At 39.9% G+C, this 26,808-nt stretch overlaps 1 protein-coding gene across 3 annotated transcripts in view; it reads left to right on the top strand.

Moving 5' to 3' along the window:
* Atp13a3 (ATPase 13A3) overlaps positions 1-26,808 on the top strand; it is an 80,644-nt gene that overhangs the window by 19,194 nt on the left and 34,642 nt on the right. For 2 of the 3 annotated variants that reach the window (XM_036203490.1, XM_036203488.1), the window contains exons 3-15: positions 5,781-5,879; positions 8,163-8,336; positions 8,889-9,071; positions 9,297-9,367; positions 11,123-11,203; positions 12,981-13,050; positions 14,505-14,639; positions 16,192-16,264; positions 18,546-18,677; positions 19,668-20,005; positions 20,878-21,066; positions 22,595-22,656; positions 25,374-25,524. In XM_036203490.1, the coding sequence (XP_036059383.1) occupies positions 5,829-5,879; positions 8,163-8,336; positions 8,889-9,071; positions 9,297-9,367; positions 11,123-11,203; positions 12,981-13,050; positions 14,505-14,639; positions 16,192-16,264; positions 18,546-18,677; positions 19,668-20,005; positions 20,878-21,066; positions 22,595-22,656; positions 25,374-25,524 (1,710 nt within the window). In that variant the 5' untranslated portion in view covers positions 5,781-5,828. The remainder of the gene's footprint in view (positions 1-5,780; positions 5,880-8,162; positions 8,337-8,888; positions 9,072-9,296; positions 9,368-11,122; positions 11,204-12,980; positions 13,051-14,504; positions 14,640-16,191; positions 16,265-18,545; positions 18,678-19,667; positions 20,006-20,877; positions 21,067-22,594; positions 22,657-25,373; positions 25,525-26,808) is intronic. The other variant, XM_036203489.1, reaches the window with a different exon arrangement.

Here is a 26,808-nt window from a genome sequence, read left to right as displayed (position 1 = left end):
TAGATAACATCAAGATTCAGGCATGCACTGTGGCCGGAATTTGTGTGTGCTAGCAGGATAGGATTTATTCAATAGGAATTCTGCCAGTGACAAGGAACAGAAGGGTCTAAAACTCTAAATTTGCTGAATTAAAAAGTTTTATCTTATTCATCTTAAATGCACTTTAAATATAATCAATATTTGGAATAAGTTTCTAATGTTTGTATGGATTTTTATGGTTTTATTTTATACAAAGAGCCAGTTTTTGAAAGCTGAAGTATCAGGATCTGAGAGGAATAATGGCATAATGCTATTGGTAAGAAAAATTTCTTTATTTTCTGTGATGTAGAAATTGACTTGATTGAAAAAAAAAAATGCACTCTAGCAAGCCAACAAGGGTATATTTTGTTCAGTATATTTTTGAAGCTTGTTAATTCTTCAAATGTCTTAATTGGGTATATGTCAGAAAAGTATTTTAGTATGCATCTTGACTACAGTATATTTTAAGATAGTTTTATATTCTTTATCTTTATGGAGTCATTAAAATTAAAGCTTTATTTATATAAACATTTACATTTAATTATACATTTATAATATGCATGTTTAAAATGTAAGCATAGTTGGAATTATGAGTTTTCCAAGTGTATTTGAAGGGTTAATTCTTTAATTTCCTGTGAGGTGTGTGATAGATTTAAAGTTAGTGATAATGAATGATTTTTAGAACAATTTATATTTAAATTAATTTTATAATTTTGCTAACTTGGGTAAAATTTGATAGGGCATTAATTATGTCTTAAAGCAGTTAACATGTAGAGAAGTCATTTTTGTATAAAGAGCTGCATTGTAATATGGTCAGTGATCATTTTGGAAAATTTAAGTAGGTTGTCCTACTCAATAAATTACCATACAACTCAAAATAATTGGAGTATTACTTGATATGCTTTTTAATTGCTCAAGATCTTGGGGATAATATACTTCATGCTAGACTAAGGTAAACTTGTTAAAGAAATTTAGAGAAAAAAATTTCAAATAGTACGTGGATCCAATTAATTTTAATGGCAATTCCACCTGGACATACTGGTTCTTTAACATAATCCCAGTACTCTTGAGGCTGAGCTTAAAAAGATTGCCGTGAGTTTGAGCTAGCTTGGATTACACAGTGAGTATGAGGCTAGGTATCTCTACATAAGAAGACCTATGGAAAAAGGAGTGGGGAGGGGGTGGGGGGAGAGGGAGGAGTGTGTATTGGAGGGATGGAGTTCTGGCACTTGTTAGCATTCAGGCATCTGTACTGGCCTGCCCTCAGGATCCTGACAGGATATACCTCAGCTGCAGCCACGGAGAGCTCCCCCTGTGTGCTTTCACTGTTTCCTTTCCTTATCAAAGGTGGGCCTTGCCCACCTCCGGTCTCTTTCTCTTTCTTCGCTCTTGTCCCCAGGGACCAGTCTCTGCCCCCCTTTTTGCCCCTTCTCTCCCCTCCCCTCAATAAACCTCTCATGTGGGCCCTGTTGTATGGTGTTGCTCTTTCCCACCGTTTTTAAATTATAACAGCACTGACAGTATCTTGGCAAGTATTGATCAATAAGTATACAACTGAATACTTTGGTGGTGGTGGGGTGTTAGTTGGTGAACACTTTAATCCCAGCCACACAGGCAACCAGCTTGGGCTACATAAGGGGCTCCAGTCCAGCTGGGCTACATAGAGGGTCTCTCTTTCAGATCTCTTCCTTTCCCTCCGTTTCCTTGTTTGGCCTGGAACTCCATGTAGCCGAGGCTGATCTGAAGCTCTAATCCTCCTCCTGTCTCTGCTTTTACACTTCTAGGTTTATAAGTGGGCCAGCCACCTTGCCCAGTATTGCTCTTTACAGATCTGGTGACATAACTTAGATGTCTCTCTTGACTCCCAGCCTTAGTAGCGTAGGGATTGCTGGATCCTGTTGGTTTTCCTGCTCTATCTTCAGTCACCTGGAGCAAGTGTAGAGCTTGCTGTGTTAGCTTCCAGCTTCCCAGTGCTCACTTGCCAGTTACCTTCATCACCTGGTAGTCATCCTTTAAATCAGTGTGCATTTTGTCTTTTCTGGGGTTGTTCCAGACAGGGGGCACATCTGATCGCTGTTTGAAACTGGAGGTTATAAAAACTGGAAGCAGGGCCTGGGCAGATGGCTCAGTGGGTAAAAGTGTGTCTCCCAAGCCTGATGACTGAGTTCAGTATCAGGCACTCACGGGAGACAGCAAGAACTGACTCTGTTGTCTTTTTTTGTCCTCTCTGACCTCCACACACTGTGGAGTGCTCACTTGTACTCACACAAACACAATAATAATAAAATAAAAATTTAACTTTTAAGGCTGGAAGTAGTTTCTCTCCATGTAAAGGTGGTGGTGGTGGTGGGAAATGACCAAAATTGATTATCAAAAATTATTACCAATAAATCCTGAATGAGGATGGTGCTAAGCCTAAGGAAGAACCTCAGCTTAGTCCAGTGTTCTTTAGTGGGGACTGTCAGGGACAGGGGTTCTGTAATTAGCCTTTAAAGACACAAGCAGGATTAAACTGTACCCTACAAATGCAGGCAGTAATTACTGATCTTTATCACAGGGAACCATGTTGGGCTTGCTTAATTGTTCCATGTTCTAGATAGCTAGTTCTTGAGAATAATTGCCACTTCTGATCATTGATTTGATGGATTGCTGTTATGGTATTGGAATGACTATTAAGTATGCTTTCATGCCCAAGTACTGCCATAGATGGAGAAGACATTATTCCTAAGTTGTCCAAATGGTTTTGGATGGTAGTGTGACTTGTTTTGGAGAAACTGGACTTGATGCTTTTAAAACTACTCCATTTCTGCAGTGACATTGGGTTTACTATTTTTGTTTTGGTTGACTAAGGGATTTCAATCGCTTCTATGTATGGAATAATTTGCAGTTCTTTTGACTGTTACTTGGCCAGTTAATTGTCATGTAAAAAAACATTGCTGTCTTAGCACCAATATCCTTGTCAAATAGTACCTACCAGTGAAACAGGTGCTTTTTGAGTATCTGTTGTGTTCCAGATCTGGTGTGTACTGGTTAGAGGAAAGTATGGAATCTAATTGAGGGAGGTGACAGTGTTCCACTCTCTGGCAGAGAGCAGCCTTTGTGTGTGTGTGTGTGTGTGTGTGTGTGTGTGTGTGTACACTCCCATGGTGCTCATGAGTCCATTATCTTCCCACTATGGATTCAGAGTGTCAAATTTCAGGTCGTGAAGCTGTTCTGTCGGTGAGGCCATCTCACCAGCTCTCTACACTTTTTTTAGAGCAGTGACTCAGATGTCTTAGACTTAGCCACTCCTGTATGCTTTTGTGATTCTTGCTGATGTTTGAAGAGTTTTCATTTATGCTGGGTGTATGTATTGATACTGTATTGTAAGTTAGAACTGTCCCGGTGGTGGCAGGTTAAATGCCTTTAATCCCAGTACTCGGGAGGATCTCAGTTAATTCAAGGCCAGACTGGTCTGTATAGTGAGTTCCAGGCCAACCAGGAAAAAAGAGGTTCGAACTGGTAATTCAAATGTAGCTGGCCATTAGTATTTGTGGAGGACTGATGCCGAGGCTCTGCCAGGCACTGAAGTCTGAGGTACTTAATCCTTTACATAGAGTGGCAGACTGTTTACATTTAACCCATGTAGATTCCTTTGCTGTTTATGACAAGAAAAAGGTGTACACGTTCAGTACAGGTGCTTTATCTTCCCAAATAGATTTGACAGGTGGTTGGGGAACTCACTGGCAATCTTCTGTGGGCTGCAGATACAGCTCAGTGGGAGGACACTTAGCTACCACACACAGTGCCCTAGGCAGGCTTTTTTAGCACCTCAGAAATAGTACTTGCTGGTTCTGCAGTCATAACATGCCAGTTTTTGACTCTCACTACTTACGACCATAAAACTCAGTATGCTTCATTAATCCACACCCGCTGTAGCTTTGATAGGTAACAGTTTAAGTTCTGAGAGAAAGTGAATCTTTTTTTCATCCTCCAGCTTTTGGGTAGTCTTATTCATCTACCATGAGCTAAAATACTTCACAGAGCTGAATTGACTTGGAATTACAAAAGTTTGTTAAGAAATGTAAAGTGGGGCTGGAGAGGTTAAGAGCGCCGACTACTCTTCCAAAGGTCCCGAGTTCAATTCCCAGCACCCACATGGTGGCTCACAACCAACAACCATCTGTAATGAGATCTGGCACCCTCTTCTGTGAACATAATAAACAAACAAACAAACAAATAAATAAATCTTTTAAGAAAAGAAAAGTTTGGTCAGGTAGTAGTGGCTCCTGCCTTTAATCCCAGCACTCGGGAGGCAGATCTCTGAGTTCGAGGCCAGCCTGGTCTACAGAGTGAGTTCTACGTCAGCCAGGACTGTTAAACAGATAAACCCTGTCTCAAAAAAACAAAAACAAAACCCAAACAAAGTTTGTTGTTGAGACAGAGTCTTACTGTGTAAAATCTGGCTGGCCTGGAGTTCACTATGTAAACCAGGTTTGCATTGAACACACAGATCTTTTTTTGTGGGGGGGCAGGGATTCTCTGTAGCTTTGCACCTTTTCTGGATCTCGCTCTGTAGACCAGGTTGGCCTCGAACTCACAAAGATCCACCTGCCTCTGCCTCCTGAGTGCTGGGATTAAAGGCATGTGCCGCCGCTGCCACCGCCACCTGGCCTCCAGATCTTTTCTTAATCCAAATGCTAGTCGGGGATTAAAATTGTGAGCTGCCATACCTGGTATTATTAACTTTTAAAGATAAATGATTTGACAGTGTGTGTGTGTGTGTGTGTGTGTGTGTGTGTGTGTGTGTGTGTGAGTGAGAGAGAGAGAGAGAGAGAGAGAGAGAGAGAGAGAGATTTAGACACCCCCATCCTCATGCTGCCACTGTCTTCTCCCACCCACCTCCACAGAATGCTTTGTCTTTCTCAATAAACCCTCCTGCTTTCATGGATCTTTTTAGTTTGAATATTATTATTATTACTAGTGGTTATTCACCTGAAGAAATTGACCTCACCTCAGCCAGTAGCTCCTCAGGGATGGGTGGGGTCCTATGAGTGAGCCCCTTCTCCCTCCATGATGGAATGTTGAGGGCCATGTTTGCTGCTGTGAGTGAGTGCAGCAGTTCTGTATGTGTCGGGTGCAGAGGACAGCATTTCATAATGTTTATCTCCAGCTTTTGGTTCTTTTTACCCCTGCCTGCTACAATGATTGATTGAGCCTTGGAGGGAGTGATATAGATGTCGTGTTTAGGGCTGAGCTCTCAACAGTTATGAGTCTCTGTTAACTGTCCAAGATTGAGAGCAGCAATAATCCATGGGTTTAGATATAAACATTTGAAAGGTAGTTTGGACAAAACAAGAATAATAGGTTTGTTTCCCCCAGGGCCTGAGACTTAACAGCAATGGGCTTTGGTCCAGGTTTACAGGTTACAGGTCAAAGCATGATTTTCCTCCCTTGGAATGGGCCCCAGATCCAGTCAGAAAGTCGTTGGTTATGTACATAGCAGTCATGACCCTCTTGTACCCACGAGGCTGTTTTTCCTGACAGGTTGGTATTGTAGTGCACAGAGTCCACATCTGGGTCAGACTGTGGATGACTTTTCTCCAGTAGCAGCTAGTCTACATAGCACCTTCTGGCACCACAGGGAGACAGTTGCTAGCTCACTTCGAACCTGACTTCTCAGTGTGTGGTGTGACCAGCAGTGGGGTTTACCGTCTGGTTCTGGTGGGCAGCCAGGATGTGTTTTTACAGCAAGCCAGCGCTTGTTTCTTTTCTTCCTGCAGCTATCCTCACCTGTTGTGAAGCCCAGCACCTTTGAGGTCACTGTAGAAATGGACAAGGAAGAAAGGAAGATCATCAACAAGGGTCAGGAAGATGAAATGGTAACTAGCTTTCATAATTTCCTAGGGAGTAAAAAGATGCAATTAAAGAAAACCAGCCTGGGCCGGGCGTTGGTGGCACACACCTGTAATCCCAGAGGCCAGCCTGGTCTACAAAGCGAGTTCCAGGAGAGCCTCCAAAGCTACAGAGAGAAACCCTGTCTCGAAAAACCGGGAAAAAAAAAAAAAAGAAAGAAAAGAAAACCAGCCTGGGCTGCGTCCGACCTAGTGGTGGAGTGTTTGTCCAGCTAATGAGGCTCTAGGTTTGATCTCTAGTGAAACACCTACTCACAACATATACACCTGAATTTTTGTAATCCTGATTAAGGTTGTTGTGTATGTGTATGTATTTTGTTTGTTTTAAACAAAGAACTTACTCTGTAGACCAGGCTGGCCTTGAACCCAGAGATCTACCTGATAAGTTTTGAATTCCTGGTTGCTGGGTGTCTATCACTGCTGCTGATATAATTAGCCAAATCAAACTGAATTAGTAAGTCCAGGTTTAATGAGCAAAGTAAAACAATCCTGGGCGACCCTTGGGAAGGCAGGCGAGGGATCACATGGCGAATATGGCTACCAGGCCTTAAGTAATCTGTAGGCGTGATCTTGAGCAGCCCCAGACAGGGGCTGGCTTTTGGTGAGCTTTGAGGGGGTGGGGGATCTGGAATGGGAGGGCAGCTCTAGGGGAGAGGCTGCTGTTTGGTGGGCTTTGAGGGGTCAGTTTGGGGAGAGAAATGGGGGAGGGGAGTTGAGGTGGGTCTTCCACCAGAACATTCCAGACCCTTTGGGTATATGGGTGCCAGGGGCTGAGGTGGCTCTCCCACTAGACTACCACCTGGCTTGTTAATTTATTTTTAAAATTTTTAAAATGTGTGGTGTGCATGTGGTGGAGGTCAGAAGACAACTTTTAGGCGGTTTTCGGGGCGTTAGGGATTGAGCTCAAGTCATCAGGCATGCATGGCAAGCACACTCACTCTGATACATCTTGCTGGTTCCCCAAGTAAGGGTTTCTATTTGTGGTTTATAAAGTTGAAAAATTAGCTCAATTAAAACAGAAAGTCTCAATTTTTTTTTTTTTTTTGTCAAGATGCTTTTAAGATAATCAAAGAATACAGTTTTCTCCTTGCTAGAGCTCAGGCCTCAGACTCACAACCCTCTTCTGACTTAGCCACCCAGGTGTTGAGATAGAGGCATGTGTCACCACCACCTTAAGGAATAAGTTGTTTTGGTTTGTTTGTTTGGTTTTGGTTTTTTTTTTTGAGCAGAGGATCGAACCTATGGCCTGGCAAGTGCTCTACCACTGAGCTAAATCCCCAACCTCAGGAATAAGTTTTAGTATATCTCAGATGTTGCCATAGGATAAACAAATATTTCCACTGCTTATTTGAAATGTACACTTAATTAGGTCTTTAGCAGTTTGAAATGTTTTATTTGGCAGCCACTGTGGATGAGAATTCAAGAATATTTCAAATATTTAGGATTAGGGGATGAAGTTGGTCAGTTACAGAGTATTGGAACAGTGGGCAAGTCACTTAAAAACAAACAAACATCTGAATGTAATGTAGTGCTGGGCATGGCAATACCTACTTTGTAATCCTAGCTGCAGGAGGCAGCAGTAGGAGGATGGTAAGTTGGAGGCCAGCCTTGGGTACATCACTTAACTGTGTGAGACCCTGTATCATGGCCAGCACCTCTAACGTCTGAGCCATCTCTGCAGTCTATGACCATGTCTCAGTTGCTCAGTCAGGGAATGTAGTGTCATGAAACAGTGTGTAAGTAAAAAAAATGAAATCCAACACCAAGTGTACGTGATCGTAATGGAGCAGTGTGGTTTTGACAGAGGAAACTGGATGGAAGGGTCTGTAAGAAACACTGATATCTTTACAGTTTTCTATAAGTCTAAAATGGTTGCAAAATAAAAACTTCATTTTGTAAAAACCTATGGAATACTTAAGTTTTAAAATAATGAAATGATAAAAGTTACAAGGGATGGGGCTGGAGTGTTAGCTTGGTGGTTAAGAGCACTGACTGGTTTTTCTTCTAGAGGACCTAGATTTGATCTCAGCATCCACATGGAGGCTTTCAAGCATTTATAATACCCTTTTCAGGGGGCATCCAGAGCCCCTTCTGGTCTGAGGGTGTTGCACATGCATAGTATACACACAGACACGTAGGCAAAACATTCATACACATAAAATGTCTATGATTTACTCTATATCTTTGAAATAAGTTTTAGTTTATCTGACTTACCATTTCCCCTTTCATGTGATTGTCATTTCTGTGCAGGAGATACATGGCTATAACTTATGCCGCTGGAAGCTTGCCATGGTTTCTGTAGGAGTGATTGGTACTGGTGGCTTTCTCCTCCTCCTCCTCTACTGGATGCCTGAGTGGCGAGTGAAAGCGACATGCATTAGAGCTGCAGTTAAAGACTGTGAAGTGGTGCTGCTCAGGACTACTGTAAGTCCATGAACTGCCAGGAGCTAAGGAGCCAAATAGGGATTTTGTGTGAACTTGAGAATAAGTGACTAGGACTTGGGAATGTTTATATTTATCAGGTATGGCTTTGATGTGAATATTGTCCAGTGATAAGGCTAAAAAAAGGTTTTAAATCTAATGAGACTTATCTTATAGTTCTCTATGACCCAGGGTATTATTAGATAGATACTTAACTGTCTTCTAAGGTCTGGCCCTTTAGGACTATAGATAACCAGACCCCTCAGTGACTAGGCCAGCTATTGACTGTATGATGTTACATCTCAAGCAATTTGTTTAAAACCCTAGTTGAAAACATTTTATAAGGGGCCATAATAGTTAATGTTCAGTATATATGTGAGTAAGTTAAGGAATTGGTAGTGTGCTAAAGTTGATCAGAAATTTTTCATGTTAAATGAGTAGGAAATGATACTTTGTCAGCAAGAGATGACTAAATTTTTAAATAATAGGATTTACATAAAATACAGAGTTATTTAATATGCATAATTAACTTGACCTTTCTCCCTTTTTTCTAAGGACGAATTTAGAATGTGGTTTTGTGCAAAAATTCGCTTTCTTCCCCTGGAAAATCAACCAAATTTTAATGCAAAATCTTTAGTTAATAAGGTTTCTAATGGCCATGCTGTTCATTTAGCTGAGAATCTGACAGAAGAAAGTAGATGCGAGATGAATAAATACTCACAGACTCAGTCACAACAGGTACTGTGATGGAATATCAAAGTTTTTTTTTTTTTGGAAAAACTGTAGTTAACGTTCAACATTATCAAAGATAGATCATAATTTTGCATTTGTAGTTACTGCATGATAAAATTACATGCTTTGTAAAATATCTGCCACTAAATAAAACTTTAGGTTTAATAGAAATGATGTGTTATAAGAAGTGGTGGTAAGCCTCTTGATATAATATTTATGTGTGTCCTACAGATGCGTTATTTTACCCATCATAGCATAAGATATTTCTGGAATGATACCATTCACAATTTTGATTTCTTAAGGTAAGTATCTTTCTTTTGCTTAGACTATGACTATCTTAAATGCTTTAGTAAAAGAGACTGTATTTATTCTAATGTTACATAAAGTCAAAAAAACTTTTATTTCATTACTTTTATTCATGTATTAAAAGTGAGTCTGACTTGCAACTTGTACTTTGGAAAAATTTACATAAAATTTAGAAGAAAGCTAAGTGCTTGCCTGTGGTACATGCATGTGATCCCAGCAGTGTGGGAGGCTGAGGTGCATGAAAAATTTTAGTATACCTCACAGGCTTTTTACCTGGTTTTTGTTGTTGTTTTGATTTACTTTGATTTTGTTGTGCATTGAGCTAAGGATTGAATCTGGGACTCACAAAAGCTAATAAGTAGTGATTCTATTCTACCATTGAGCCCCACTCCCCAACCGCTATACTTTTCTCTAGAGTTTCTGAACTATTTCTTCCTATGTTGTTAGTCCCATGCATTTGTAATCAGAGAATCATGTAATACATATTTAGAAAACTTTACTGTCTTGATGAGAAAGAGCACTGGCAACTGTGTTATCTTTGGATAGGACAAATTGGAGTAATCCATTATTTTGTTTTGTGTGGAGAGTTCAAGTTATATAAATACTATGTTTTAGATTCTTTTTTTTTTTTTTGGAAAGATGGGGGTCTTGTTATTTTGCTCAGTTTGTATCCTGTCTTAGCCCCCTGAGAATTCTACTTTGCTATTATTCACTATTTTAAACACTCATTAAATATCATTGCTTTAGAATGCCAGAGAAGTTTGTAAGTCTTAACAGTAAAAAGAAGAATCAAGAAGATTTAAGTTAATACCTGGAATGTTTACCTGAAATACTAAAGAATTAGAATGTTCCAGAATGGGCCTGATGGTTTTCTCATGCCTGGTTCTAAAGTTGAAGAACCATTGGTTTAAGGAAAAATGCCAATGTCCTGCAGTCTTGTTAAACACTTAGTTGCTAGTCCCTCTGTATACTGCATTCTGGAGAAGTCATCAGCTCTGGTGGGAAGAATGTCTAATATAGTTGTTGTTTGGTCTCTGTCAGCCATTGAAATGTATAAGATTTGAGCTTACCCTAATGATATCAACAAATTATAAAGCTTAGTTTTCCTATATGTAAAATGTAGAGAATATGTAAATTAATGTGCTTAATTCTCGTTGGTTTAGAGATGTTTGGCTGGTATCAGTTAAATATAGTTATGTTTTGGGGGGAAAAGTAAATATGTTAGTTGGATCATAGTTAGGTCTTAGACATTTAAGATCATAAATTCTATACTTTGAAACTAGGTATGTAGGAAAGAGTTTATGTTTGTGCATTGTGGAAGAAAATGAAAGGATTTCTTAATTTAAAACTAAAAATATAAAGGAGAAACAGGATAAAAACTAAAAAATCTTTAGTTTGGAATTCTCAGCTATACTTTATCTTAAGTTTTATTAGTCTTATTGTTGACTCATAGGCTTTGGAAATTGTTAAAGGATAATGCTACCAAGTCCATTTATTTCTTTATGGCGTTTAGAGAGCCATGACAAGTACAGTAGATGACATAGCTATGTTTGAGACCTAGGCCATTCACTGTTGTTTTATTTTAAAACTTTGGGGTTTGAAAATTCTCATGATTTCTATTTTTGTTGTTAAGACTTTCTAAGAAGTTTTTAAGGAAGTTATAGTTTTAAAGTCGAATATAGCAAAATGAGGCATTAATAAGTTTGGATATTTTAAACTTTGTTTAAAGTAAAAACTTTGGATTTATTTAGGGGACTGGATGAAGGTGTTTCTTGTACATCAATTTATGAAAAGCATAGTGCAGGACTGACAAAGGGGATGCATGCCTACAGGTAACTTTATCCAACTAAAGTGGATCTGTATCAGAATTCCTACATCTAGATGCGTGTGTATATCGCCAACTCTCTGTACTGTAGGTACTTCAATAAAATATACTGTTAGTTGTGCACTTAGTGATAGTTTGAGCAAAATTCCTTTTGTTTAAGAATTATAAAAATGTTAAACTCATATCCCTAAAGTTTTACTATTTCATCAATTCTAAGGCACAAAATTTCCCATGTTTTCCTGTCTTTGAAATTGGGAGGTGTTGTGTAGTGGGTGGACTGTCATCCTCAGCCACACATAATGGTGTGTTCTATAAATTAGCAGCACCTTAGAGTTTCTGAAATGGGAATTGTAAGCATGAGCTGGAATTTCCCACCAGGAAGCTATAAACAGGGAGCCATGTTTTTTTGTTTTTTTTGTTTTTGTATGTGTTTTTGGTTAAAGTATAAAAATATGCCAGTGTATTGCATATTTTAAAGGTAAATGTAGTTTTTTGATAGAATTACAATTTTTTTGTACTATTGTAACGTATTTTTCAATGTTTGAACAAAAAAATCATTCAGACTTAACACCTTATAAAAGGCTACAATTATAATAGCAAATATAATACAAATATAATATCCAAAGCATACTATTACAAGAGATTAAAATGAACAATCTGTGGGTTTTAGAGGGCCAAGGATAGGGTAGGATTCAGGGCCTTACTCGGGCTAGGCGAGCACTCTACACTGAGGCATGCTCCCCACCCCCTCATTTTTGTTTATTTGGTGTCCCCCCCCCCCCCCCCCCGTTTTGTTTTGTTTTTGTTTTTGACAAGGCCTCACATAGTTAAACCTGACCTCACTCAGTGTGTAGCCAGGGATAGATGTCTTTGAACTCCTGATCTTGCATTTGCTTAGTGCTGGGCTTTCAGGGAAGTACCACACTCTGCTTGTTGTATGCAGTCCTGTGGAATTGAAGTCAGGGTCTGGTGATGGTGGCAGCCACTCTGATAGTGGAGCAGCATGCAGAGCACCCCCAGCCTCTAAACAATGTGAAGAACTTAAGAAAGTGGTGTTTTCTAAAAGATTTCAAATGTGCAATGTTTTGAAGTGAACTTTGTTAGTAAGATATTCTCCCTAGAAAAAAATTTAGATAAGATTCTTCAAACATACTTGATTTCTTAAAAAAAAAGTTAGTTGTAATATTTAAATCTTTATACCGTTTGCTCTGTCAAGAGGAGAACTTTAGTCAGTTGTGTGGCTTACACCTATAGTCCCAGCACTTGGGAAGCCGAGACAGGAGGATTCTCCCATGAGCTGTCTTCAGACTGCTGATTAAGTTTTAGGACAGCCTGGACATAACAAAATGAGTCTTTTGCTTACATGATTATTGACTAGTAAGAAAGACAGTTGTCACAGTGAATATGGAAGTCAAATGGTGTAAACTGCTAAAAGTTGGTTACCGTAACTGACCGCTTGGATTTAAACAACACAGACAGCTGTTTTTATTTTTATTTATTGTTTTCGATAAAGGGTTTCTCTGTGTATCCCTCTGTTTCTTGGAACTCACTCTGTAGACCAGGCTGACTTTGAACTCAGATCCACCTGCCTCTGCCTCCCAGTGCTGGGATCAAAGGCCTACACCACAACCACCCAGCAGCTTTTTTATTTTTTAAAGTAGAGAACTTTAGTCAAGGAACATAAGATTTTAAAAACATAAATCTAAGGATGATGGCTTTAATTATCTAGCATAATTCTTTTTCTAAATAATTATTAATATAGTTCCTGTATTTTTCTGTCATAGAAAGTTGCTTTATGGAGTAAATGAAATTGCTGTGAAAGTGCCTTCTGTTTTTAAGCTTCTAATTAAAGAGGTAAGACTGTTGTAGATAACTCGACAGTAGATTCATCAACTGGAAAAGAGTCATGTGTAAGAAGATAGCCTTGGTTTTCTGCTCTGTAAGATTGCTTTATATTTTACTTGGAAAGTAAAAATGAGAAAAAAATTCTTGTCATATGGATGTGTAATTTTGTTTTGTTTTTATTGTATAGAAGTGTGTGTGTGTGTGTGTGTGTGTGTGTAAGAGAGACAGACAGACAGACAGACATCTAAATCTCGGCCTGTCTTACAGTGTATGTAACTTGTCACTCCTCCTGTCCCTTTCTTCACTGACGTGGTGTAGTCCTGGAAATGAAGCGGTTCTTTCAGTGAGAGTTCATTTATAACTGCCGTAGTTGTATGAATAAAGGATTAGAACTAAATAAAGGAAGTTGGTGAGTAACTGCCTAGGATGGCTTGCCAGACCTTGATCTGGTTTTTGGCTGTAGAAAAAAACTTGTATTGGGTAGATACTTTACGAGAAATATGATTGTTACTCACCAGTTTCTTAGAGTAGCCATTTGATGCTGCCTGCAAAAATAGATTACTGTACTGATTAAAAAATTTAGGGAAAAAAAAAGTGGTTGTGCACTCTGGAGGCAGGGGCAGGCAGATCTGAGTTCGAGGCCTGCCTAGTCCACAGAGCGAGTTCCAGGACAGCCAACACTATACAGAGAAGCACTGTCTTAAAATACCCAAGAAAAGAAAGAAATTTAGGAAACCCTATACTTTGAGAGTATCTTATTAGGTTAGGTGTCTTTGTTTTTTTTTGTTTTTGTTTTTTGTTTTGAAGAAAACATTTCTATCTACTCTTTATGGATAAAGTTAGAATAATTTCCTAATATTTTACTTGGGTTTGAAGTAAAATGGTACTATATACATGAAAAGCACAAAAGCAGCACTTGTGAAGACACCGGGAGGGAATGGAGGAAGATGAAACAGCATTTTGCAAAGTTCATTGCCAGGGCTCTCTAGTCTTCCTTTTGAGATTAACTGCTGAGACGATGGCGGGGCAGTTTCCCCATTATCACATACTCTTCTTTTCTTTGTATGTCAGTGAACTTCTGATTTGTAAGTAAATTTCTCTTTTGAGTTCATTAAAAGCAAACATTTGTTCTGCTGTATTAAAAATTTGTGTTTTAGCCCAGAACACAGAATTTATTATAAATAAATCATACTTTAACTGAATATAATGTAGAACACCAAAATTCATACAGGTTAGCTTTTTCTAGTTGGATCTGTATGTGGGTTAAGTATGAATCTAAATGAATGCTAATAATTTAAGTTTATTGGCTCAGATTTTATTATTTAATGGGAAGCAAGACTACAGAGCTTATCTTTTAAGTATCTGGTTGTCTACTTCTCTAGGGAAGTGGTGGAGAATCTACATGTTTATACGTATTTTACTCCAGTTCTGGTTGTTAATGTATCTTTTTTTGTGTTTTTCAGGTTCTCAACCCATTTTACATTTTCCAGCTGTTCAGTGTTATCCTGTGGAGCATTGATGAATACTATTACTATGCTCTAGCCATTGTGATTATGTCCATAGTATCCATTATAAGCTCACTATATTCCATTAGGAAGGTAAGTCAGAATTTATTACATATTTCATAAATATATTTACATTTTGTAATTTTTAGACTGCATAGTACTGCATATAACATTTAATGTTAATTTGCGTAGGTACACATATAAATATCCTTTGTTTTATTCGTTTAGAAAAGGTAGCTAGGGTAGCCTAACTAATCCTCTTGCTTTATGCTTGGCCTTTGGACATGTTTTTAAAATGTGTCCCAGTGTTTTGTCTGCATTTATGTCCATGCACCATAAGTGTCCTTGGTGCCTGCAAAGGCCAGAAGAGATTATTGGATCCCCTGGGACTAGAGTTACAGATGATTGTGAGCCACTGTGGGTGCTGTGAATCCACCTGGATCTTCTGGAAGAGTAGGTAGTGTTCTTTACCACTGAGCTCTCTCTTCAGCCCTGCCTTTCTTTTTCTTTTTTTTGAGTGGTGGGACCAAATATTTTTTTGTGGTGCTTAAGTTTGAACCTAAGACTGCATGTGCTCACTGAGCTACACTCTTAGGCAGATGTTTTTAGAGTCAAATTACTGTGTGATTATTCAGAAGCTGTAGGCATCTGTATTAAATACTGAAGTGTTGAAAAGATCTGTTGGTCTCAAGGTTGCTTCATTTAAAGTCAGTCTGTCTGTCTGTCTCTCTCTCCTTCTTTTCCGAGACAGGGTTTCTCTGTGTAGCTTTGCACGTTTCCTGGAACTCACTTGGTAGCCCAGGCTGGCCTCGAACTCACAAAGATCTGCCTGCCTCTGCCTCCTGAGTGCTGGGATTAAAGGCGTGCGCCACCACCGCCTGACTAAAGTGTCTCTTTGTTTTGAGTTAAAATAGTGATTCTTGAATTCCTAACTTTCGGGTCTGTGCATGGATGTGTTCACATGTAAGATTGCACTTGTGCCTGGAGGCTTCATTTTGATACTGGGTATTTTCTTGGATTGTTCTCTGCTTTCTTCATTGAGGCAGAATTTCAGTTATACCCAGAGCCCACTTACTGAACTAGTTCAGCTAGCCAGCTTGCTCCAGGAGTACCCTGTCTTGGACTTTGGAGTGTTGGGATTCTAGGTAGGCTGCCATGCCCGTTTAGCTTTCCCATGGGTTGTCAGATCTGAACTTGAGTAGTGTCATAGTTAGGTTTCTATTGCTGTGAAGAGACACCATGACCATGGCGACCCTTAGAAGAGGTGCTTACAGTGCAGTGCAGAGGTTTAGTCCATTATAGTCATGGTGGGAAGGAAGCACAGTGGCGTGCGGGCAGACATGGTGTTGGAGAGGTAGCTGCGAGTTGTACATCTGGATCTGCAGGCTGCAGGACTGAAACCCCAGAGGCCACCCCTCCCAATAGGGCCACTCCCGGTGTGCCTATGGGGCCATTTTCATTCACATCTCCACAAGTACAAGCTCTTAGCCACTGAGTCATCTCCCTATCCCTCCCTTGACTTTTGACCTTTTAGAGAGGTAGAGCAGTCAAAAATGATCACAGTAACTGAGCATTCTCTTTTTCTTTAATATTCTTGAGGAACAGATTTGTATTTTATTAGTTTTTTATCTTTTTTTCCTTTCAGCAATATGTTATGTTACATGACATGGTGGCAACTCACAGTACAGTGAGGGTTTCGGTTTGTAGAGTAAATGAAGGTAAGTACTTCAGATGAGGGTTGAAAGAGTCAATGAACACAAAACATCTGATTAAATGCTCATGTGTAAAGTAAGACCATTATGTCTGTGTATATGCATATTTTTAAAATTGCATTTGTTTATTTAATTGTGTGCGTGCGTGCGTGCGTGCAGTGGCCTGTGTATGGAGATCAGAAGACAACCCCTGCGAATCCCTTTTCCTACCACATGGGTCCTGGGAGTGAACTGAGGTCATTATTAGGCTTGGTGGCAAGCACCGATACTCTGCCATCTCACAAACTATTACTACTACTTCTCCCTTCCCCCTTCTTCCTTCTTCAGAATTGGAAACACATATTTAGATTCCTGGATTTGTGGGCAGTTAATTCCTTAATATAATGTTGTAAATACCATGTTGTACAGTGTAAAGGCCCTTTGCTGAGCTCCAGGAAAACATGGTAAACAACAACAAAATGTGGTGATGCTGTGAGGGCACAGTGAGCCCTCAACACTAATGCTCTAGTATTTGGGTGAGGTTTGTCTGAATGATGATCTCATTTAGCCAAGTTGAAGACCAGTGAGGAGTGGTAGGAGGAGGAGGAGAGGGTCAGTACCCAGGGACCCGAAGATAAGACTGTATTCTTCATGAGAGCTGGAATTCAGCAAGGCATGTGCTAAAAGTAGATGAAGCATTTGAAGAGATTTGGATTCCTCCAAAAGGCTGGAAAGCTACCTAAGAGCTTCAAGCAGATCCCATCCTGTTTGTCCTTTGCAAAAACCAGTAGTTCTAGCTTGGGTTATCAGGGAGCAATACTGAAGGCGTCATCACCCGGATCAAGAACAGGGTTTAGAGTTAACAAGAAAGGACGTGGGTTCGAAATGTGGGCATTGAACAAGATTTGGTGATAATTGAAGTCTTGAGATCTATGTGGCTGGGTAGATGGATGTCGGCGTCGTTATATGGTGCATAGTAAAAAGGAAACAATGATTGTAGGAATGAGAATGCTTGGAACTTATAAAGTGTCCTTTGAAGAAGTGAAGGATAGATAGCATAATATAGTAGCCACTTTGATTTCTCCAAAACTCAAAATCAGTCTTCATTTTTCATATTCTCCACACACCCCTGCCTCTTTCTCTTCTTTCTTCTTTGAGATACGATTGTTAAGTAAGCAACCATGGTCTTGTAAGTAGCTGGGATGACAGGAATGAACCATGCCCTCAGGCTCCATTTTGTCGACTGTAGCCAAATGATTCAGTCCTCCTTCTTTCCTGGCTTCCTTCCCACTCACTTCCCACCAGAAGCTCCCACACTTGCTGCCAGCCTTTTTATTTTTGGTAGGATTATTTTTTTGTTGTTTGTTTTAAAGTTTTTTGTGTTTTTGTTTCTGTATTTTAGCAGCACAGGCTGGCCTAGACCTTGTTATGTAGGGGAGATAACCATGAACTTCTGATTTTGCTGCTACAAGCTCTAGGATTACCAGGCAGCTCAACAGTTCTGATATTTTTACAGGAAAGAGTCACCAAACCCAGCTTGAAGGTTTTTAAGTCTCTGCATATACAGAGGCCTGAAAGCGGGTCCTGCCAGGCTGGCCTCAAATTCATGATTTTCTTGGCTTTTCAATGCTGGGATTTCAATGTCTGATTTAAATTTTCAAGGAAATAATGTATCAAATGACATATATTTAATAAATTCAACTTGCTGTATTTTAGTAATTTAAAAGGACTAAAACATTGAGAAGGGATGAGGTATAAGAAGTTACAGTAAGAAAAGAATACCTTTGAAAAGAAAGCATGGTAAATTCTCATGTTTTCTTCAATTTCTGTGGAACTACGGAAATCTGAATCCTTTTGCCTGCTTCAACAATTTTTTGTGTGGACTTAGGCTTGTACTTTAAGATGGCAGACAGCCAAAATTTATGTATGGAAAAATTGTGTGTGGAAGTGCCAGGTGGCCATGCCATCCCCCGTGTTTAGTCAGCGTCTTGTCAGGACACAAGCTGCTTGATAGACCTGATGCCTGGTGCCTATGGAGGCCAGAAGATGGGTCAGATTCTCTTGCAGCTACATGTGGGTGCTGGGACTTGAACATCAGGTCTCCTGAAAAAACCGCCAGTGCTCTTAGCCCTGAGCTGTCTCTCCAGCCTTGATGCTTTGTTGAGGTTCTCCGTGTGATAACAGCATTGGTATTAACCCACTGTATCAGTAGCTTACTGAGAACAAGAGACTTCTGGATAGGTCGTTTGTTTATTTGTTGTGTTTTATTCCAAACTGAAGAATAATTTCTAACTTTCTTCAAATTCAGAAATAGAAGAAATCTTTTCTACAGACCTTGTGCCGGGTGATGTCATGATCATTCCATTAAATGGGACAGTCATGCCTTGTGATGCAGTACTTATTAATGGTACTTGCATTGTAAATGAAAGCATGTTAACAGGTAAATAGAATCACCAGTATCACGCTTACTATTTATGATGGTATTAAGTAGTTTAAACTTTTTCAAAATCATACCATTTACTCATAAATGTGATTGATAGTGATTTTTGTGTGTGTGAGAAAACTACATTCCGAACTAAAACTAATGTTAAATTGCTGTTTGGGTACTGACCATATTCCTAGACTTGTTCTTGCCACTTCTTGGACATAGGTAATGGTTTCTAGTAAAGGAAGAGGAAAGAAGTTCTTTCCTGCAGAGATTGCAATGTATTTGCTTCTGTAGTCATTATGTGAAAAGTGGGAATAAGATTGTTTTATGTTCTGTAATTGGGAAGAAGTAGACTTTAAGGTAACTCTACTGGAAATTTACGATCTGGAAGTAGATCTGTCTGCCTTTTAAATTGTGTTTTTTTAAATTATAATCTGCTAGAAATTATTTCCTACAAAATAAGAGGCTTAAAATATACAATGTCACACATATTTCTACATTCTTGCTGTCTTTGAAGAGATTTGCATGTTATAGAGAATTAAATGAAAAAAAGAAAGAACCTCATACTACTCATTCTTTTTCTTTCTCTCTTGCCCAGATTTTCTGTGTTACTGTGATAATTTTCTGTCTATTGGGGACTAAAGGTGACATGACACCACTGTAACTGATAGTAACAGTACTTCTTAGCTCTGTGCTTAAGTATGTTTTCTTTGGTGTTTGAAATGTTTTGAAGGTCAGTAAAAACTATTTTCAAATAATGGCAGGCATTATTTCTGAAACATGAATGAATCACTCTGGAATTACTGTGGGGGACAGCTTGGTATTTCTCAGTGAACCAATTGATGGAAAAAAGGTGATTGTACTATGTTGTCCATATACAGAGCAGTTAGTTATTAACTATTATAAGCAGTACTATTAACATTTCAAATATTTCACTATTTTTTCAGTATGTATTTGACATTGATTTCTAACTTTTTTTTAAATATTTGATTTTCTTAACAGGGGAAAGTGTTCCGGTGACAAAGACTAACTTGCCAAACCCTCCAGTGGATGTGAAGGGGACGGGGGAGGAGCTCTATAGTCCAGAGACACACAAGCGGCACACACTGTTCTGTGGGACGACTGTCATCCAGACCCGCTTCTACACTGGAGAACTCGTGAAAGCCATAGTAGTTAGAACAGGATTTAGTACTTCCAAAGGACAGCTTGTTTGTTCTATACTGTATCCCAAGCCAACTGATTTTAAACTCTATAGAGATGCCTACTTGTTTCTGCTGTGTCTTGTAGTGGTGGCTGGCATTGGGTTTATCTACACAATCATCAATAGCATTTTAAATAAGGTATGTAACTTTTGATAGGTTTGGTCCTTAATTATTTCCCATATGGATGAAGAAAACTATGACACTAGTTTCTATTACATTAGAAAGCAAAAATATATTGGGTGGTCTAGGCAGGAGAATTGGCAGTTATGGGACAGCCTGGGCTGTATAGCAAGACCCTGTCTCAACAACAAAACTCACAAGTATAAAACATTTTCATCACATATCATGTAATTGTTCAGAATGTCTGGTACTTTTTGTGATGTAGAGCATGCATCAAAAGCTTTTTTTTATTTGTGGAACAAATTAAAATAACATATATGATAACTTGTTTTGTTTATTTAGCTATGCTCTGCTCCTAACTCTGCCTCTTGGGTGCTGGGATTATAGGTGTGCACTACCATTCCTGGCTTTCCAAAATTATTTCTAAACACTTGTAAGAGGCCATGCCCGATTGGTTTCTAGCTTCCATGGAGACTGCCCAGGTCCTTGTAGGATGAGATGGTGTCAGATAAGGTTTTGTTCTACTTGATTTGAAGGTCGTGTGAAGAGTGCAATCAGTTAAAATGAGACGGGTGTTCCTAAGAGTAAATACTTGTCTCCTTTAGCTGCTATGCTGTTAGTACATTGGATGGCTCACTGAACCTTCTGTTTGATAAGAATTCCCTACCAGTATTAGGATTTGAATCTAGGGCCTCAAACATGCTCGGTTAGCATTTATATGCCTCCACCACCACCCCCTTTTTTTTTTAACAAAATCTCTGAATAAAGAAAAAATTATGTCAATAATAGATGTACGTGTATACTTATATAAATACAAAAATAGTGTTTATTTTATTGAATTAGTGAATTGAATACTGTGAGTTTGACATTTATTTTTATGTTAATTGTAGAAGGAAGTTCAGGAAATAATTATTAAGTCTCTTGATATCATTACAATTACTGTGCCACCTGCACTTCCTGCCGCAATGACTGCTGGGATCGTATATGCTCAGAGAAGACTGAAACAAGTGGGGATTTTCTGTATCAGTCCCCAAAGGATAAATATCTGTGGACAGCTGAACCTTGTTTGCTTTGACAAGGTCGGTTGGCTTCATCATCATTACTGTATTACTTATAAATAAATTATGTTTATATTTCTGTTATGAATTAATTTGCCCTTATTTTTAATATTTTTGTAGTTTTCCTCTTTCCTAGTTACTTAGCGTATGCAGATTTTGAAATACTTTTCTCCACTTCTCACCTCTCTTTCTTGAAACAGGTTTTCACTATATAGCCATGGCTGGCTTGGAATTCATTGGTGTAGACCAAGCTGGCCTCGAACTCAAGAGATCTGCCTTCCTCTGCCCTCCTGAGTGCTGGGATTAAAAGCGTGCACCACCATGTCTGTCTCCCTTATTATTTGTTTGTTTGTTTAATCTGCATGTGTTTTGCCTGAATCTTTGTCTATATAACACATTTGTGTAGTGCCCACAGGCTAGAAGAGGGCTCCTGGAGTTACAGACAGGTGTGAGCCACCATATAGGTGCTAGGAATTGAACCCAGGTCCTATGGAAGGACAGCCTGTATTCTTAACCCAGTTAGCCATCTCTCCAGCATCCCCCCCCCCCCCCCCCCAACCTTTTTCAGGGAACCGTATGCTGGTAGTTCTAGCATCTGGGAAAGTGAGGTGGGATGATAACTTGAGCCTACAATTTCTAGACCATCTGGGCAACATGGACTCTACCTCAATGTCTGTTAGTAATAAACTTTATGATATATGGGTACTGGAGAGATGTTCAGTGTTTAAGAGCACCGACTGACTGTTCTTGCAGAGGACCAGAGAACGTGAGTTTGATTCACAGCATCCATGTGGCACCTCACAACCTTCTGTGACTTCAGGTCCAGGGGATCTGGTACCCTCTTCTGGCCTCCATGGTAACCGAGCATGTACAGGATGAACAGATGTGTATGCAGGCAAAACAAATTAAAAAATTTTAAGGTAGTGGCAATAAATAAAAATTACATGGTCTGGGTTGGGGATTTAGCTCAGTCCCTGGGTTCGATCCTCAAGTCTACCAAAAAAAAAATTACATGGTCTTTTATATTTTTAGATAACTCTAAGCTAATAAATAGCCTCCTTGTATATGTATTTACTGTGTTTTTTTTTTAATTACTCATAAATAAATCTATTTAATGTTCTTTGATTTTATTGAATCCCCAACCATTTTGTTGAGGAAAAGCGGTCATTTTCTTACCTGGGTTTTAAGTATTAACTTCCTTCTGGTGTTTAAGTTTTCTTCATGGCTGCTTGTCTAGTAATCCGTTGTACCATTACACCAGCAGCCATTGCTTGTTCGTAGGTAGGTAAGTTAATGGGTGTGCTTTGTTTATTGTGTCAGCACATGGATAGATACAGTTAACACGAGTAGGTGTCTTCTTGTGCAAGTAATATTGTGCACAGTTTCCCTGGCAGCATATGAGCTCCTGCCTCCTCCCTGTCTTTCAGGCTCTGCTCCTCTGCATTGTGTATATGTATTTAGTTGTTATTAATGTAAGTCTTGGTATTTTATTCTGTTTGATTTTTGTTAGGTATTGTCCTTACTCTGTACATGTGTACTTTTTTTTTAGACTGGAACTCTTACTGAAGATGGCTTAGATCTGTGGGGAATTCAGCGAGTGGAGAATGCCCGGTAAATATTAGCTAGATTTTCTAGATCATTAGTCCAGTTAATTTTTAACATTTTAGCATATTGAGCATTCTAACATAATAGACAACTGTGTACCTGTCACCAAGAAAAAACACCTGCTATATATAAACATATATGTGTGTGTGTTTCAGATATCTTTTTTGTTTGTTTGTTTGTTTGATGTTTTGTTTTGTTTTTCAAGACAGGGTTACTCTGTAGCTTTGGAGCCTGTCCTGGACTAGCTCTGTAGACCAGGCTGGCCTCGAACTCACAGAGATCCACCTGCCTCTGCCTCCCGAGTGCTGGGATTACAGGTGTGCGCCACTGCCGCCCGGCCAGATACTTTTTAAAATGTATTTGTGTGTGTGTGTGTGTGTGTGTGTGTGTGTGTGTGTGTGTGTGTACACGCGCAGGTGTGGGCATGTAGTCAGAGCACAACTTGTAGGTATAGGTTCCTTTCCTCCCTCGTGTGGGCTGGACCTCAGGCTCAGGTTGTCAGACCTAGTGGCTCATCAGGTTTGTGGGGCAAGCACCTTTCCCCAAGCTGAGATGTCTTCAGTTGTTTTCATTCTGCATAGAGGGCAGTGGATTTCATTGTGGCTTTTTTCTCACTTATCCTCTGTCTCACTGCTCCCCATCAGGCCCCCTCCTGACACTTGCTTCCTTCTGCCCTGCTTTCCTGTCTCTTGTATGACGTGACCCTCTTTCTGTCCTAAGATCTCTTCCTCCCCCCATGGTCCTTTTTTTGGTTTCACATGTTAGACGTATGCACATGTGCACGCACACACCCACACACACCCCCACACACACAATTTTAAAGCTCAACACCTCATATGAGAGAAAGTGCGATTTGTCTTACTGATTCTGGCTTATTTTGCTTAACATAATGATTTCTTATTCCATCCATTTTCTTATAAATATGTCAATGTAAGTTTTCTTTGACTGAATAAGTTTTATTGTGTACATTTATTGTGTACCTGTAGAACATTTTTTTATCCATTCACGTCTTGATGGATCTGTGGGTGGTTCCATTTCTTAGCTGTTGTGAATAATGTGTGAATGATATGAGTGACAGACATGGGTGTTAGAGTACTTGGCTGTCTGTTAACACTGTCCCAGCCCTGGCTGTCCTGGAATTGAGCTCTGTAAACCAGGCTGACCTTGGACTCAGAGATCCTCCTGCCTCTGATGGAAGTTGAAGAATTTCTGTGATGTGTTGGATATCCATATCCAAGAGTAGGAGTGTTACAGCTGGGCTCTGTGGTAATTCTGTTTTTAATTGTTTGAGAGACCTTCGTACTGATTTTTGTAGTTGCTGAACAAATATATATCCCCACCAATAAAGATATTGAAGAGTTCTCCTCTTGTCACATCTGGATCACCATCATTGCTTGGTTGTTTTGGTGGTCGTAGCCATTCTGACTGGGTATGAGCTATAATCTCAAATATAGTTGTGATTTTCATTTCTTTGGTGGCCAAAGATTTTGAATACTTTTTCAAGTATTGGCCAAATGGCCAGTATTTCTTCTGAGAACTGTCTATTTATTTCATTAGGTGATTTATTGATAAAGTGATTTGATAATTTTGGTGTTGAATTGTTGTAGTTATTTGTATGTCAGGTAGTTGGCAAAGGTTTTTTTCCCCTTTCTCTGGGGTGTTTCTCACTCTGGTAATGGCTTGCTTTGTTCACTTAGGCTGGCCTCTAACTTGCACACTCTCACTGTTTTCTTTCCATCTGGGAATCCGTAGTGAATGTGCATTTGTTTCTTTCCAGATCTTCTTTCCCATATGATGTGTGAGTAATATTTGTGTGTGTGGTGTATGTGTGAGTGTGCAAGTGTGTGTACCCTAGCTGTGCACATGCAAAGAGCAGAACACAGGGTGTCTTCCTCCTGCTTCCTACCTTACTGACTTGAGACATGGTCTCTAACTGAACCTAAAGATCACCATTTTAGCCAGGTTGGCTGGGTCATCCCTCTCTTGGGATCCACCTGTCTCAACTCCCTAATGCTGTGGTTGCAGGCATGTTTGTTTGTTTCTTTTTAAATGGGTGCTGGAGATTCAAAGAGCAAGCATTCTTAGCCAATGAGCCGTCTCTCCATCTCTTCTAATTCTAATTTTATAAAATTTTCCCTTTGAACATTTTCCCCCCAGTTGTCATGACTTCAGTATCCAGCCTCTGGAGTAAACAAAGCAAATGGAATGACTTGGTTTATAACAGTCTTAGAAGAATTCTGGTACCTAATACATACTGTACAGCTTGCATGTTTGGTTTAATGGCAGAGATGTGTGTGTTCATGTTGCTGCTGAGGGTCAGAGTCAACCATAGGTTTGAGCTCTTTACTGCAGACCTATACCCCAGCCTTCAGTGGGCTGAACCCCATCCTTCAGTGGGCTGAACCCTAGCCTTCAGTTGGTTTTAAGACAGCAGTCTCTTACTGTCTTACTCTTGTTTGAATTCACTGTGTGGAAAAGGCTGAACTCTTGATCCCTTCGCCTCTGCCTCTTCTGCGCCTATATCACAGCACTTAGCACAAAATATGTAATTACAGATGGAGTTTCATCTTGAACTCTTTGGTTCAAGTGCTGGGATTACATACAGGTCGTCTCCACTACACCTAGTTTGATTATTTTTTTAATTACAAATTTGAAAAGATGTTAGAATATTGGGTTGAGTCTAGAGATTTACAAACCTAATTCGGTGTATATTCTCTGTTTAGATTTCTTTTATCAGAAGACAATGCTTGCAGTGAAATATTGGTAAAATCTCAGTTTGTTGCTTGCATGGCTACTTGTCATTCACTTACAAAAATTGAAGGCGTACTTTCTGGTGATCCACTTGATTTGAAAATGTTTGAAGCCATTGGATGGGTAAGTTTGAAACAGGTTTTTTGGTAACATAGGGCCTTCTTAAGCACAGCTGTATAGCTGAGGATATCCTGCTTTTACCTCCTGAGTATTGGAGTGAGCCCTTAGACTGTTTATGTGGTACTGAAGTACTTTACCAGTAGCTTCTCCCAGCCTCTCCCCCAAGACTCGCATCTCCACCACAGTGCCAAGCCTCAGCTGTCCTCCCTGACCCCCTTCATGTCTTCAAAACAAGCACCACTAAGTGATTCTAACAGCACCAATTTGGGGGTGTCAGCATGAGATGCAGCCTTTCCCACCCTGGAGTACACCCCGCTGGCCCTGAGGAAATAGTCCCCGAAGACTCAGTGGTTCTGGCCTCTCTTGAATCCCTGCTAATCCTGCAGGCCCAGCTGACCAGCTTCAATTGTTCCAGCGAAGGCTTCACTTTAGTGCTTCTCCTCTTTCCTGTTGTTTTGGGTTTTGATTTTTAGAGACAGGGTTCTGTGTAAGAGCTCTGGCTGTTCTGAAACTCACTTTGTAGACCAGGCTGGCTTCCAACTCTGCCTCTGGTGTGCTGGGATTAAAGATGTGCACCACCTCCGCCAAGTGGTTCTGGCCTTTTGTTAACTACAGCCAATTATTCAGCTCCAGCTGACCAGAACCAGCTTCCTAATTTAAAAATATTACATAAGTGGCCATGGTGGAGTTGATCCTTGCCCGTGAATCTTCACAAGCCAGAGCTCTACTGCCCACTGAGCTCTGGGCACTCCGTGCCTTTTCTAGCCCAAAGCGCCAAAGTCCTTGCACAACCCTCTCCAAAACATGGTCAGGGCTGCCATAGCAACACTCCACAGTCTGTTATTCATTTCTGTTAGGTTAGGATTTCTATGGCTGTGGTAAAAAAACATAACTAAAGGCAGTTTAGGGAAGGATAGAGTTTATTTGAGCTTACAGTTCCACCTGGCATTCATTTAAAGAAGTTGGTGTAGGGACTCAAAACTGAACTTCCTGGAGGTTGGAACCAAAGCAAAGGCCTTGGAAGAGGGCTGCTTACTGGCTTGCTCAGCCTGTATGTTGTATTTATTTTTATTTTTTTTAGAGACAGGGTCTCTACAAAGCTCTGGCTGTCCTGAAACTCGTGTAGATCATGCTGACCTTGAACTCACAGAGATCCACCTCCCTCTGTCTCCCAGTGCTGGGATTAACAATGTGTGCCCCTACACCTGGTTTCAGTTTGCTTTCTCATACCACCCAGGACCACCTGCGTAGAGGTGGCACCATCTAGAGGGTACAGGTCCTCCCACA

Source organism: Onychomys torridus, chromosome 12, assembly GCF_903995425.1.
Source record: "Onychomys torridus chromosome 12, mOncTor1.1, whole genome shotgun sequence".
Taxonomy (NCBI): domain Eukaryota; kingdom Metazoa; phylum Chordata; class Mammalia; order Rodentia; family Cricetidae; genus Onychomys; species Onychomys torridus.
Note: the sequence above shows the minus strand (reverse complement) of the source record. Positions and strands in the feature narration are given on the sequence as shown.